We start from the raw sequence: 15,242 nt of genomic DNA on the forward strand, positions 1-15,242 counted from the left end.
GTTTTTGTGAATGTTTGAGATTAATAAGGCTGGGAAGTTGGAAGTCTGCTAATTGTTAGTGACAAGAACACTGAGAATTCTTCAGTCCAATCAAGCATCTATCCACTGCTCCACCATGTGTGTTTCAAATAATTCTTTGATCTTTTATTTACTTTCAGATTGCTGTGGCGCAGGTGAGGGTGAGTCACGGTGATACTGGGTGTTGCACATTATGGTTAGACAGACCTGCTGAACTTGTTCTGACCTGACAGATTGGTGCAGGACAGAGGGGAGGATCATGGTGTTCCTGGAACATTAAAAAAGTACTTAAGCCTTTTTAAATACCTCATATGAAGTCCTACGAGTAAAACCGTTTTATCACCTCCCTTAACCTATAAATACCAGGATTTATGAGAGCCTCAGAGCTGATCTACGTGTTAATTTTATGAGATATGTAATTTTATTCTATTTCAGGATGCCTTCTAAACTTCTGGTCTGAGACAACAGATGAAAGGTAGCCTTCGAGACAACCTGATTAATGAGATTTTTGTCCATGTCAAATAACCTGATAAAGAGGAACTTACAAAAATAAAAGAAAAAGCTGTAAATACTCTTTGTAGCTCCTTGACTCACCTCCCACATTAGTTGCACAAAATATAAGAGTAATATGAGTACACTTTTGACTTTGTGGCGTGATAAACGTTCTGAGTTTTTAATAGAGGACTTCTGTGACCAAATAAGCAATCAACTGTCCCATTTCTGTTCACACGTGTCTCCTTGTCTCCTTCCTTTCCCTCGCTCCCTGCAGGTGACTTTCTGTAGGAGACAAGCGGTGAAGGGAGGAGGAAAGGAAACGAGTGGGGGATGAAACAAATGGAACGCGGCCGCCATCGAGGCTCTCTATCTCACACCACCAGTGTTTGTCATTTTCCCATCAACACTCTGTCTCCGTTATTCATTCTCTCACGGGGGAGCAACAGTTTGTGGAATAGTCGTCGGTAACGGGTAAAATACCGTTGATAGCGAGACAAAAAACATGAGTGTCGAAGCGTACGGGCCGAGCTCGCAGACTCTAACGTTCCTGGACACCGAGGAAGCCGAGCTGCTGGGAGCGGACACCCAGGGCTCCGAGTACGACTTCACCGATTTTACCCTGCCGAGCCAGACCCAGACCCAAGGCCAGACCCAGAGTCAGCTCGACGGACAGGTGCGTGCGGCTATTCATGGCAACTCGGTGTCACAATATGTCTTCCACTGTTGACAAAACGTGTATTAGCGAACGTTAGCTCAAAACATCGCTGGCTACCTCCGGTTAGCACGATGACGCCTTCCATCTGTTACCATGCTCTTTATCCCGCTAATTGGCTAGCATGCTAGCTAACCAGCTCGCACAGTTAGCATACTATCACAGCTAGCATGTCAAGATCCAGGAGTTTATTGCAATACAAACCAAGAGTGTCAGGGATTTACCAGTATGACAGACCCACCACAGATGCCCATATTTATACACACTAGCACTTATACGTACTAACTACTTTCAGTGTCTACTGACAACAACAATCATACAGGTTAGTGTACACAAGTAGTTAGATACAGTAAATGTGACATTGGTGTCAGCAAACCGTTAATTGATGTGATAGCGAGTTTGAAATATATGGTCACCCAAGGTTTTATCTCTCTGTTTTGCTCTTCAGTATTTGCACAACACGCAAAATTAGTTTATTCCACATAATGTTGACATAAAGTTTCAGCGCATATATAACATATAATCCACCACACCTGTCTCCTCAGGTTAATGGTCCTGACGGGGTACTACAGAACGGAGATGACCCTGTGGTAAAAGCCAGCCAGCTGCTGGCGGAGCTGAACTTTGAGGAGGATGAGGAGGACACCTACTATACCAAGGACCTTCCTGTGCATGCCTGCAGGTAAAGGACTAAACTAATGTGACTGGTGCGCTTGCTGTCATCCGAGTGGAAGTAATCATTTGTGGTGATTTTATTTCATTCAAGAAACATTTTTTAAAAATTATTATTACATGTAGTGTCTGTCTGCATTTTGATGGGGTGTTAATTGCTATAACTACATTCCATCCTTTTCTTTATGCTGAAAGTGTCAGTGGGTTGTGGGGTTCTGTCCATGTGTATTTTTATTGACCATAATGTTTGAAGCTATATCTCAATTTGCAGTTTTTTGCAACAGTTTTAAAATTACTTGCCATAACTTGACCTTTGACTGAACATATCTATGCTCCGTGTGTGAGTTTCTGTCCATCCTGGCCACTAAACATCACTATCACTGGTTTACTGTTCTGGCAGCATGTACACTTCTCAACAGACATACACACACTCTCTCACACACTGTACAGATGACACACAAGACAACTTATCAGAACATCCTGCATCATGTCTAATGTCGATGATGATTCCAAGCAGCGCTGCTGTTCTCATAGTCACAGCTCATGTGCTGTTTAACTAACAAGCTGGCTATCAGACGTTAGTTTGGCTGTGCCAAAGAAGTCCAGCTGAGTATGTCTGACATGCCAGATATTCTCACTTGCTTAGTGAGGTGAGATAACCACTCCGTTTTGTTTTCTTTTTTCAAAGATGTATCACAGTATCTTTCACTAGCAGATCAGTAGCAAATTCAAATATCTTTAATGCTTTTTGCTGAAGATTGGCAATGAAAACAAAGTTGGTTGGACAGAGAATTAGGGCCTCAGTTTTCTCCGCAAATGTGCCACCCTCTGCTTTCCAGCATTTTTAAATAAACATAAAATAAATAAACCCATCAGCAACATACTGTTTAATTTTGGTACATACTTTCCTCAGGGAACAAAAGAAAGTGTTTCTCAAAAGCTGTCAAATTCTCACAACACTGACAGTTTTCTGAATAGTTCAGATGAACATTTTCAAAGTTTATTCCAGCAGCTGCTGTAACTCACTCTACACGTTTTGGTCCTGAAAACAGAAAAAAGAACAATCACTTTATTGATCATGTGCTATTGCTGTAGTCAGCTATAAAACTGCTACAACATGGATTGCTTCTCCTCTTTGATTTTAGTTCCATTAATAAAATATAGGTTTGTTACATGAGAGACCCTGCAGTACAATCTGAGTGTGTTTTGAGAATTTATTGTAAGTTATGTTCTTCTTTTGTTTTGTGCTTGTTCTGTTCTGACATAGATTAGATTTTATCCAGTCCATGCTCTTAACAGTAATGTTTGGTCTTTTTTTTTCAATTTTGACTCTCCTCTGTTTTAGTTATTGTGGGATTCATGATCCAGCCTGCGTGGTCTACTGCAATACCAGCAAGAAGTGGTTTTGTAACGGCCGTGGAAACACATCCGGCAGGTAAGATACAGTGACTTATCAGCATTTTATTGACCCTCCCTGGTGATGCTCAGCTAAATGAACTGGGAGAGAATCATTTTACAGGTACGGTATCATCATAGCGAAAGTACAGTACACAGTGACTGTATTAACAAGCCTTTGTTGTGTTCAGAAGCCTCTGTTAGGAATGGACAGAAAGACGGACAGATAGAGTACTTTATTAATCCCTAAGGGAAACTGCAGTGTTGCTGCAGCCGCTCACATGAATCACAAAAACAATGAGGGTGATCAATAACAAACAGTGCAACTAAAGGCTACATTCGGTACAATTACTTAAAAGGCTAAATAAAGAAAAAAAGTATAATAATGAAAAATAAATGCAATATATCATAACACGCAATGCATTACTGCAAGGTGGTGAATATATATAGAGCTGCACAATGTTTAATGATCATGATAATCAAGTAAAAAGTCCAGGTGAGCAGTATGTCCTTCACAAGGAAAACCTCTTCTGTCAGGGGAGTTTCTTCTCCCTTCTCTGGACACAGAGGAAAGTCATTGTGCAGTGGGATGGCAGATCCTACTGTAGGTGTAAAGACGTACTGCCAGTGTAAACATGCTGTCTGTATACAGGACTGTAGTCTTTTGCGTTTCTTCCAGCTTGAGCATTAATTATCATTCTCTTCACTTTTAGCCACATTGTAAACCACCTGGTGAGAGCAAAGTCCAAGGAGGTGACCCTGCATAAAGATGGCCCTCTGGGGGAAACGGTACTGGAGTGTTACAACTGTGGCTGCCGCAATGTCTTCCTGCTGGGCTTCATCCCCGCCAAGGCTGATTCAGTAGTGGTGTTACTGTGCAGGTAAGGGCACAATAATGCAGCTGACTACACACTCTGAACTCCCTGCTCATGGGGTCAGTCAAAGAGAATGCAGAATTTCACAGTTTCATTTGACATTTTTGTTTTGGTTTGTAACACAGGCAGCCATGTGCCAGCCAGAGCAGCCTGAAAGACATCAACTGGGACAGCTCACAGTGGCAGCCTCTCATCCAGGACCGCTGCTTCCTGTCCTGGCTGGTCAAAATCCCCTCAGAACAAGAGCAGCTCAGGGCCCGCCAGATCACTGCACAGCAGATCAACAAGTTGGAGGAACTCTGGAAGGTACTCTAAATGCACACACGTGTTGTACTATGTAAATATTCTGAACCCGCATAACTTAAATTTAAACATGGGTAGGGCTTTATCTATATAACTAACAAGATATACTCATATACTGGGTGTGATGCAAATAACTTAAGTGCATGTGTGCTGAGCTATTTCTTCAGTATCAGTTTCACTGCCCGTTTCATGCCTGTGTTGCTGTTTCTTTTTGTAGTTTCCTGTTGTACAGAATTTCACTTACAGCTTACAGCCAACGTGCACAACACCAGGACCTTGAGAGCAAACCTTGGAATTCAGCCATCGTTAATTTTGTGATTCACACCTGCGCTTTTTTTTGAGAAAAAACCTGTTGTCTGAATCTGTCCAAGTTGGATATTAGGAGATTTGAGCATAGTGATGAAAACAATCAACTCTGAGAGCGCCCTATTTTGCTTTTCTATCCAAATGTTAATCTTTCTTTCATCTTATGTGATCTTTTGTGTGTGTGTGTGTGTGTGTGTGTGTGTGTGTGTGTGTGTGTGTGTGTGTGTGTGTGTGTGTGTGTGTGTGTGTGTGTGTGTGTGTGTGTGTGTGTGTGTGTGTTTCTTCCTGGCAGGAAAATCCTACTGCAACTTTGGAGGACCTGGAGAAGCCTGGTGTAGATGAGGAGCCTCAGCACGTCCTGCTCCGCTATGAGGATGCCTACCAGTACCAGAACATCTTTGGTCCTCTGGTGAAGCTGGAAGCTGACTATGATAAGAAACTGAAAGAGTCCCAGGTAAGCAAAAGCTTTACTAATAAACATTTGGTTAATGTTTGTTATGTCTATATGAAAAATAATTTAAAGAATTCATAGTTTGTCAGATCAGATAAGGATTCATTTTATGTAGATCAACTAATCAGTTATAATCAATATATTGTGTCAGCTGTAGTTGAATTTAGTTTATTCTCTAATGCTGAAGACAGAGGAATTTTGTAATTGCTCTACTCAGAAAATGATGTTGTTTCAGCGTTTTTCATAGGGTTTTCATACAGAAACTGTATGTCTGTAATAATTTTAACTTCAAAACAGTTTCTGCTGCTATTTAAGTATGAATTATATCTTTTAATGTTGCTTCCTAACAGACTCAAGACAACATTACGGTCAGATGGGACTTGGGACTGAACAAAAAGAGAATTGCATATTTCACTCTCCCTAAGACGGACTCAGGTAGTTATTTGTAGTTTTGCGTGAAATTCATCAATATCGTTCTTTGTCTTTGAGTGAAAATGTTCATGTTATTCTGACACATTGATCAATAAGTGACAAAAACAAATGCTGATAATCATTTAAATATCTGCACGTGGCTCTCAGTCACGATGATCTATCATTTTCTCTAAATTGTACCTGTGGTGGTTTCTTTACAACATACAGTGATGTGTATTTAACAAAGTTGTCTGCTGTCCTTTAGATATGCGACTGATGCAGGGAGATGAAATTTGCCTGAGGTACAAAGGAGACCTGGCTCCTCCATGGAAAGGCATTGGACATGTCATCAAAGTCCCTGATAGTATCCTTATGACTGTTGCAATAGACCTACTGTATTTAACATGCTACCAATAAATATGTAATTGATGTTCATCACAAAGTTTGACACTGGCACATGTGCCTCTTAAATAAGTTGTGATTCATTATACATGAAAGTCAGTGTCACATCAGTGAAAAATGAGTCTTTAGTAACATCTAGTGGCAGTTAGGGAAAACTACAACAACATCTGCAAACTTGTCCCCTCACTCCACAGTCCTCAGTGGGCTTTGGAAGTAAATTCTATATATAGATTTCACTTACGCAGCTTACCACCTGTTAGTCAACTGATATAATTACTCCAGTAATATGACTTAAAACTGCATATGAAGACAATTGTTAGTGCATCAACTTAGTATTTATAAACTTTTATTAAATTTGAAACTTTTGAGTTTTGATTAAACAGAATCATGTGCAAAGTTTTAGCAGTTTTTAGCTTGAAATGTCAGCAGCAGGTAACAGACAAGTAAGTGGAATTAGAATAGAGTAAAATATTTCAGGTAGCACGTATTTACATATCTGACCAAAAATCACAAATAAAGAAAGCGCAATAGACATACTGTCAAAGCAGTTCACACAGATATGATTACAGTACAGTATATGTTCCTTTATTTACTGTACCAGACTATGGTGATGAGATTGCCATAGAGCTAAGGAGCAGTGCCGGGGCTCCGGTGGAGATCCCGCACAACTTTCAGGTCGACTTTGTGTGGAAATCCACTTCCTTTGACAGGTATTCATGAGAAAAGCACTCATAGTGTCTAGTCTTTTGATGTGATGTCTACCCATTTATTGTTAATAAAAAAACAAACTTTCATCTTTTGCTGTGTAAGCAAGGCCTGGAACCCAACTTTGTCTGTTAAATGAAGCTAGTCTTTTATTGAAAACTGTATATTTTCATATCTGAGTTTAAGGGTTAGGGTTAGGGTCTCTAACCTCTGTATTTAGTATTTTATCTTTTTTTTTAGATCCACTTAACAGTCTTGTTTCAATATTCCTGTTTCCACCCTCCAGGATGCAGAGTGCGCTGAAGACATTTGCTGTGGATGAGACTTCAGTGTCTGGTTACATCTACCACAAACTCCTGGGACATGAGGTAGAAGATGTGGTCATCAAGTGTCAGCTGCCCAAACGCTTCACTGCTCAAGGCCTGCCTGATCTTAACCACTCCCAGGTGTGTTAGAGAGAAACTAAATTGTTTTCATTGATGAACTTTGGTAATATATCATCAGAAAACATATGCCAGTGCCCACCTTTACATTCCCTAAAACACAAACAACGTGACAGAGGTGATACAGAGTTTTAACACTGAGGTCACTCATATCACAAGAAGCATTTTTCCCCTGGCATTGTATAGGAGCTTTTTTTTTTTAATAAATAGTTTATAGTATATCAAGGTTCTTTGTTTTTGTCTCTCAGCGACATTAATGCGGTTTGTGATGCAGGTGTATGCTGTGAAGACAGTGCTGCAGCGTCCCCTCAGTCTGATCCAGGGTCCTCCTGGCACAGGGAAGACAGTAACCTCTGCCACCATTGTCTACCACTTGGCTAGACAGGGCAACGGGTAAGACATCTATCTGTTTTTGAACATCTGTCTTCTAGGATATCCAGTTAAATTGTTTTCTATCGACTGGTATTTATTCACTACTAATAAGTTTAAGAATTAGACAACCGACGATGTATTTGAAGCATGGCTTGGCTGTGTGTGTCACGATTCCTAAGACGGTACTGTAACTTCCCTTCAGGCCAGTGCTGGTGTGTGCTCCCAGTAACATTGCTGTTGATCAGCTGACAGAGAAAATCCACCAGACAGGACTCAAGGTGGTGAGGCTGTGTGCCAAGAGCAGGGAAGCCATCGACTCGCCTGTGTCCTTCCTGGCTTTGCACAACCAGACCCGTAACATGGACAGGTAACACACACAACTGTCACCACTTAGTTCGTTACCAGTTAGTCCCGTTGATAATTTACGAGTTAAATAGGATCATTTTCCCACCAAGAATTGGGTTGAATTTGAAATAATATTGTGTAGTAACAAATTGAAATATGGGAAGTACAAATACAATCATTGGTGGCCTACAATAAAACTAGACCTTTAAGCAAGACACTAGTCTGTACTCTGAAGCACAACACTGATCTGTGGTGAAATCGTTCAAACCTGCAGTATGCCAGAGCTTCAGAAGCTCCAGCAGCTGAAGGATGAGACTGGCGAGCTGTCCTCCTCAGATGAGAAGCGCTACCGAGCTCTGAGACGCACGGCCGAGAGGGAGCTGCTTATGGTATGAAGACCGATCTTGCTGAAGTTCATCTTGCCAAATGTTTTCCTGTTTTCAACAAGTAATATTTAACTGTTAATAAACATGTCTACGTTATTCCTTCTCCCTTTCTCAGAATGCTGATGTTATCTGTTGTACCTGTGTCGGGGCGGGGGATCCTCGTCTGGCCAAGATGCAGTTCCGCTCAATCCTGATCGATGAGAGCACCCAAGCCACTGAACCAGAGTGCATGGTGCCAGTTGTCCTGGGAGCCAAGCAGGTTGGAGATTCATGAGTGAAAATACATCTGAATCATTTTATGGGATCAGCTATCTGCTTTAACTGTTGTCATTTGTGGCGTCTTAATTCCTCTTAATTAAATTATCGTCTTAAATTTGTAATCCTTTTTTTTTTTTTTTTTTTTTTTTTTTTTTAGTTGATTTTGGTGGGTGATCATTGCCAGCTGGGTCCTGTGGTGATGTGTAAGAAGGCAGCTAAAGCAGGTCTGTCCCAGTCTCTGTTTGAGCGTCTGGTAGTTCTGGGAATCCGGCCAATCCGTCTGCAGGTCCAGTACCGCATGCACCCAGCCCTCAGCGCCTTCCCCTCCAACATCTTCTATGAAGGCTCTCTGCAGAACGGAGTCACTGCTGGTACGATGACAATAAAATTATGTAACTTTTTTTTTTTTAATCTGTGATCATTCTTGAAGCATAACATAAATGCATGTTATGCCTCCTGCTTTTCCTTTTAGGCTTCCTTCTGTGAGGTACACATTAGTCAGCGTACTTGACACCACTCCTGAGTCATATGTTTGTTCTTTCCACAGCCGACCGTGTGAAGAAAGGCTTTGACTTTCAGTGGCCGCAGCCTGACAAGCCGATGTTCTTTTATGTCACACAAGGCCAAGAGGAAATCGCCAGCTCTGGAACATCCTACCTCAACAGGTTTGAATTTTCTTGATTGTTTTGTTGACCCAATATGTTTATCTTTCAATCTTGATTTGACTATTTGATAAACATCTCTGATACACATGCATCCACTATATGCACTTTACATTGCTTAGGTTTTCAAAAATATCACACCTCTCACTCTCTCTCAGAGTAACACATTTCTGTAACATAACAATTTATTATAAAAAATGTTCTCCGTCTTGTTCACGCAGGACCGAGGCAGCCAATGTGGAGAAAATAACCACAAGGTTGTTGAAGGCCGGAGCAAAACCCGATCAGATCGGCATCATTACCCCCTACGAGGGGCAGAGGTCGTACCTGGTCCAGTACATGCAGTTCAGTGGCTCCCTCCATACAAAGCTCTATCAGGTAGATTTACAAATATATTTTGCAGTTTAAATGTTGAATTGCACACTTGAACAGAAACATGTATCACAACTATTTAAACCAAAATCCAGTCAGATATTCAATTTAGACTAAGACCAAATTATTTCTCACAGTTAGTAAATGTATTGACCTAAATCATCAGTCTGATGATTTTTTTTCCACTAATTTCTCTTCATTCTTTCTGTAGGAGGTGGAAATAGCCAGTGTGGATGCCTTTCAAGGCAGAGAGAAAGATTTCATCATCCTGTCCTGTGTGAGAGCCAATGAGCACCAGGGCATCGGCTTCCTTAATGATCCCCGACGTCTAAATGTTGCACTCACCAGGGCCAGGTAAAACAACATGAAACAAAAATAACATTATTTACCCTGTGGATGTTAACTCTTAATAATTAGGTTAATAATAAACTTCTGCTTCTGTCACATAGGTATGGTGTGATCATTGTGGGGAATCCTAAGGCCCTGTCCAAGCAGCCCCTGTGGAACCACCTGCTGAACTACTACAAGGAGCAGAAAGTCCTGGTTGAAGGCCCCCTCAACAACCTGAGGGAGAGCCTCATGCAATTCAGCAAGCCGCGCAAGTTGGTCAACACCATCAACCCTGTGAGTTGAGTGTGTGTGTGTGTCTGCTTGTGTGTATTTTACATGCTAAACAGAGTGCTGAAATCAGGGTTTCTTAACTGGGTCAGGAGTTTTTTTTTTTTTTTTTAATACAGTGCAGCATATGAAGGATGTAGGATTCATTTCAAAATTTAGGGATAAGGAATTTAAGAAAAACAGGGTAATAAATCAGAGTACATGTAAGAATTAATGAGCTGTGGCCTAAAAACACTCGTTGAAAATAGCACTGCCTGTCCTTTTTGTTCTACAGGGGGGTCGATTCATGAGCACAGCCATGTATGATGCCAGGGAGGCCCTCATTCCTGGATCTGTTTATGACCGCAGCAGCAATGGTGAGCCATTTAGAAAAACACACTCATTCTTATGTCAAATGAAAATTTCTTACCAGTGCAAAGGACGTGTACTGTATCTGCTTTGCTGTTTTATTGCAGTCAGGTTGAATGTGCTTAAGTACAAAAGCAAGTGATATGAGAACTGTCATGTGACAGAACTATCTCTGCACACAGCAGAGCTTCACACAATGAGAAGAAAGTAAAATTAACATATAGTTCTTTCCTCTACAGGACGTATGTCCAACATGTATTTCCAGACCCACGACCAGATCGGTATGATTGGCACAGGCCCCAATCCCATGACCTCCATGAACATCCCCATCCCCTTCAATCTTGTGATGCCCCCCATGCCTCCCTCTGGGTACATGGGACAGGTGAATGGGCCCACAACAGGTGAGCCAGATATAAAAGTTTAAGAGAAATGCTAAGTGCATAGTTCCTCGAGGACGACATGTTTTTCAGTTGAAACTGCTATAAAACAGTTGTCTGAACTGTGATACCTGATTTTACTTTCCTCCAGGTCGTGGTGGAGGTATGAAGGGCAAGGCAGGCAGCGGTGGAGGAGGTGGGACTCGAGGGGGCCGTCAAAGAAACCGCGGCAACACGGGAAACCATGGTGGAGGGAACGGAGGAGCTGACCGCGGGCACGGAGGACATATGAGTGGCAGCCAGGCCAGCCAGGACCTGGGCTCCCAGCCCTTCTCCCAGGGGCCTCTGACACAGGGCTACATCAACATGAGCCAGCCGTCACAGATGAGTCAGCCTGGGCTCTCCCAGCCTGAACTCTCCCAGGTTTGTTCTCTAAACTGTCATTTATTGGGAATAAATCTTGATCATGAATGTAGCATTCAAGATATTTTATGAGGTGCTAACTAGGTGCACTGTATGAAGCAGTTTGTTTGTAGTCTGTTTATTCACAGCAATTAATAATGCCAGTGTGGTCTGCACATTTTTTCCAAGGTTTGTCCAGTTTTCCTCTTCAAGTAAAGACTTCATCTTGTCTAAAACCACTTAGTGCTTTTCTGTCTGGAAAGAAGTGAGGGAATAACTGTGGACTGGTCTCTTTTGCTTTCTGTTTGTCCCATTATAGGACAGTTACCTAGGAGACGAGTTCAAGTCCCAGATTGATGTGGCTTTGTCCCAGGACTCCACCTACCAGGGGGAGCGGGCCTACCAACACGGTGGTGTGACTGGACTGTCCCAGTACTAGACTGTAAGAAATTCCACTGGGGACTTAGCTGACTCACTGAAATTAAAGGCGTTATCTGCCATTTTAGGAAAATCTGCTTATTTGTTTTCCTGCTGAGAATTACATGAGAAAGTATGTTAAATATGAAACTGGAGCAAGGAGACAGCTTAGCTCAAAGCTTGGAAATGCCTGTCCAGGCTTGTTGGTTTATTCCATACGGCACTCACATGTAAACACACTATGTTGAATCATGTGACAGACTGTTATAAGTCAACCAAATGTCTCCTGGTTCTTGCTTCAGATGTACTAACAGACTTGAGTGGTCTTCTCATCTAACTCTCACCAAGTAAGCAAATAAGCGCATTTCCTAAATGGTGCAAGCATTGCTTTAAATATAATTTCTCAAACGTGTGTGTGTATTTGTCATTGTCTTACAGGTTGCTGGAAAGGAGCTAGGCCTGTGTGAAGCTTAGTTCATCGGTATTTTAATCTGGGTAATAACAAAAAAGAACAAACATGGATACCCGTTTTCCACTGCTACAACCGAAGCACCACTGTGTGAAAGTAACAGGAGAGAGACCGTGAGAAACCAACCAATCACAAGAGTGAGAGCAAAAGTGGGAGTAGAGCTGGACAGGAAGAGAGCAAGAGAAGAGAGCGGGAGGCTGGTGGAGGAGAGAAGGCACTGCTGCTCAGAATCGAAGACGTGGCGAAGGAGAAAGCTGTCGTCGTCGGAGCAGCACACTTGGAGAGGCGAGACCTTGGACAGGTCAAGGAGGGTTGAAGGTCCAACTGATTCTGGAGTGGGGAGAGGGGCGACTGTGTCATCTTGTCCCTCATGTGCCCCTGAGCCCTCTGGGATCTCCAGGCGGTATGGTTGGGAATCTTGCTCCAAAAGCTGAGAAAGATGGAGAAGAAGAGGTGTCTCACACAAAAGTCCTCCAAGCTAACTCAACAGGACGTCCTCTGTGACTTGGAGAGAAAGAGAGAGAGAAAAACAAAAGGGGACACAACTCTTGAAGCAGTTGACATGGCAACTTTTTTAAACTCAAAGCTTGAATCGAGGCTCTGCATTTGATCACATCTAAGCATACAGGAGAGAGGAGTGTGAAAACACAGTTTGGCTGTTCAAGTGAACTCAAAAGTGCTTGTGATGTTGTGCCTCAAAGACCTGAAATGATTTTTGAGGATTACACAGCCACGGATCATTCGCTTTTCTTTCTCAGCTTTGAGTTGGAAAGTTTTCTAAATAAAGGCTGTTTTCATTGAGGTTTTCAGCGATGTAAGCTAGTGTAGTCGGCTGTCTTTCAGGGCAGGTCTTTCTCAAGGTGGTCTGCAAAGAAAAAGTGGTGGAATTAGCTCTTAAAAACATAAACGTAACAGAAAAACATCTTTGTCTCCAGATCTGAAGATCTGCAAAGAGGGAGACAATTTTGTTTTTGTTCTTCTAAATGTATCTTTTCAGTAGTTTAAAAGCACCATAACCAGCTTATAACTGACTGAAGCTGTCATTCTTTTCTGCTGGCCCTGAAGCCACTAAATCTAGCAGATGGGGATCATCTTGATCATATACACAATAGCTAATAGCATCAAATAAGCCAAATCAAGAGGGCAGTACTCCCCCAAGACCCTTGCCCTAAAGTCATATGTCGAAAAACATGCATACAACTAGTTCCTGATATTTGCAGTGAAGTGCAGCAAGTGAACGCTTTTATAAGAGAAATCGCGAGCTTGAGTTTTCATGCCTATTGTGGAGTACCTGATGACTACTCACTACAAAGGACGATGAAAACTTCTAAGGCCACATCTGAGAACAAACATGTCAAAGAGAAACCTGGTCATAGATTTCACCATGTTGGACTGTGGTGAAAGACACTTTGAGATGTATTTTGGAAAGTCTACTGATTACAGATGTAGAGGTTATCAGTGTACGTCCACTATGAAATTTGGTTTAAAGATATCTTTAAAAATAGACGTCGTAACCCAAGTATAATGTCTGTGTAGGTAGGACTTGAGTCCAGAGAATCCATCATGTTTTCTTCCTTTAGATTTTTTTTTTGTTCGTTTTCCTAAAGTCTTCAGCTTATAGAAAAGAGTGAAACTGTCGCAAATAGTTGTGCATCGTGCAAAGGACAGAAGTTAGTTTGTTCTATAACTTTGGTAAACTTTGCGTCTTAGTTTCAGTACTCTGCATGTGCTGTAAGGTCTCATTTCACATGCTTTAGATGGACACATGAAGTTTTCATGTAGCTTGTTTTTAATTTGAAACTAATTACATCTTCAGTGTACTAACCCTTACTTGTGATCTAAACCTTTTCACATCATTGAATTGCATGACACTGAAATATCTACTTGCTGTCAAAACAGCTGTTAGTCATGAACATAGTCACCTCGACTCTGACCCTAAAATTGCTTGAAATTGTTACAATATCCCCCTATAATGGTATAAAAAGTTCTCACACAGGCATAGAGACAAAAAGCAGCCACAAACATTTGAATGTTTCAGCTATTAATATATATATATATATATATATATATATATAAAATGTCCCCACAATAATGAATTAGCAACAAACTGGTCTGCTGGTGGCCAACTCCAGACGTGCATGTGATAAATCCCATCCTGTACAGCACATCAAATTCATATTTATAACCCCTTTCTGTGTGAATTAGCCTGAGAATAATAGATTGTTTTGCGCTCTACATTTCTGCCACACCCTATCTCGACAAGGTGACCATTAGTAGCTAGATGCACATGATCATTGACATATTTAGGATCTAACTGTTAAAAATATCACCCATCTACCTATAACTGACCACCTCATCCGTTACCAACACGTATCATTTTGCATGTCCTATGACTTGAGGGTAACTTTTTGAGTTGGACGTTTTCCTCTAATATATATTTATGTATTTGCTATAATGATCTTTATTTGGCTTATGGCTGTTTAAGACTGAACTGAAAACAAAGACGTTTTGTGTTGGCCACATGGCTGCACCATTTTGTTTTTCTGCACACTAATTAATGTTGGTAGTTTGAAAACTATGCTCATAAAAAAAAAAGATCTCCTGTTGATAATCTTGGGAAATTAAAGTTTGATTCTTTTTGCTCCATCGACTTTGTTTCACTGTTGTGCTTCTCGTTTTTCCCTCATTTTGCAGGTGGATTTGGAAACAAACTGCCTCATTATTAGTGTGTAAAACTCTTTTAAATGTATGGTGCAGGACAGAACTACTTGCTGTACAACTTGATTTAAAAATCTTTATTTTATTGTGGCTATAGATCCTAAATGGGCTGTTGTATGACTCTGAAGAAGCCTTTTTAGGTCATGACTTTTCCTTCGGGACATTATTCATTAAGCCTTAAAACTGGCAGCTCCACGCAGACCTATAAGATCCAGTTTGCAGTATGCACACATGCGGGCTCATTGGCTGCAGGCAGGTTGACACAGTTTCCCTGCTTCACTTCCTCATACAGATGTAGCGGCGGGTGCTC

The 15,242-nt window shown here is 41.4% G+C and overlaps 1 protein-coding gene across 2 annotated transcripts; it reads left to right on the top strand.

Moving 5' to 3' along the window:
• The first annotated feature begins 854 nt into the window (after positions 1 to 854).
• Positions 855 to 14,860, top strand: LOC121193085 (regulator of nonsense transcripts 1-like). 2 transcript variants are annotated; one of them, XR_005895258.1, is made up of 24 exons: positions 855 to 1,186; positions 1,771 to 1,907; positions 3,243 to 3,332; positions 4,006 to 4,173; positions 4,293 to 4,473; positions 5,069 to 5,230; positions 5,578 to 5,662; positions 5,904 to 6,002; positions 6,642 to 6,750; positions 7,032 to 7,191; positions 7,463 to 7,581; positions 7,763 to 7,927; positions 8,180 to 8,294; positions 8,407 to 8,550; positions 8,707 to 8,920; positions 9,097 to 9,214; positions 9,433 to 9,589; positions 9,795 to 9,937; positions 10,033 to 10,207; positions 10,476 to 10,557; positions 10,789 to 10,950; positions 11,078 to 11,349; positions 11,648 to 11,863; positions 12,292 to 14,860. XR_005895258.1 is itself a non-coding variant. In XM_041055210.1 (24 exons), exons 1-23 carry the CDS (start codon positions 1,016 to 1,018, stop codon positions 11,765 to 11,767), a joined length of 3,348 nt encoding a protein of 1,115 aa, XP_040911144.1. In that variant the 5' UTR covers positions 855 to 1,015; the 3' UTR covers positions 11,768 to 11,770; positions 12,184 to 14,860. The 2 variants fall into 2 exon arrangements, 1 of the variants encoding a protein (XP_040911144.1); XM_041055210.1 differs by having other exon boundaries at positions 11,648 to 11,770; positions 12,184 to 14,860.
• Positions 14,861 to 15,242: the final 382 nt, after the last annotated feature.

Source organism: Toxotes jaculatrix, chromosome 14, assembly GCF_017976425.1.
Source record: "Toxotes jaculatrix isolate fToxJac2 chromosome 14, fToxJac2.pri, whole genome shotgun sequence".
NCBI classification, from domain to species: Eukaryota; Metazoa; Chordata; class Actinopteri; family Toxotidae; genus Toxotes; species Toxotes jaculatrix.

What these genes read in the sequence shown, in the direction of transcription:
- LOC121193085 (XM_041055210.1), top strand. Translation starts at nt 1,016, where the DNA reads ATGAGTGTCGAAGCGTACGGGCCGAGCTCGCAGACTCTAACGTTCCTG. An exon ending in TCTCCCTAAGACGGACTCAG is followed by an intron (nt 5,663 to 5,903) that starts GTAGTTATTTGT and finishes GCTGTCCTTTAG; the next exon opens with ATATGCGACTGATGCAGGGA. An exon ending in TTGGCTAGACAGGGCAACGG is followed by an intron (nt 7,582 to 7,762) that starts GTAAGACATCTA and finishes ACTTCCCTTCAG; the next exon opens with GCCAGTGCTGGTGTGTGCTC.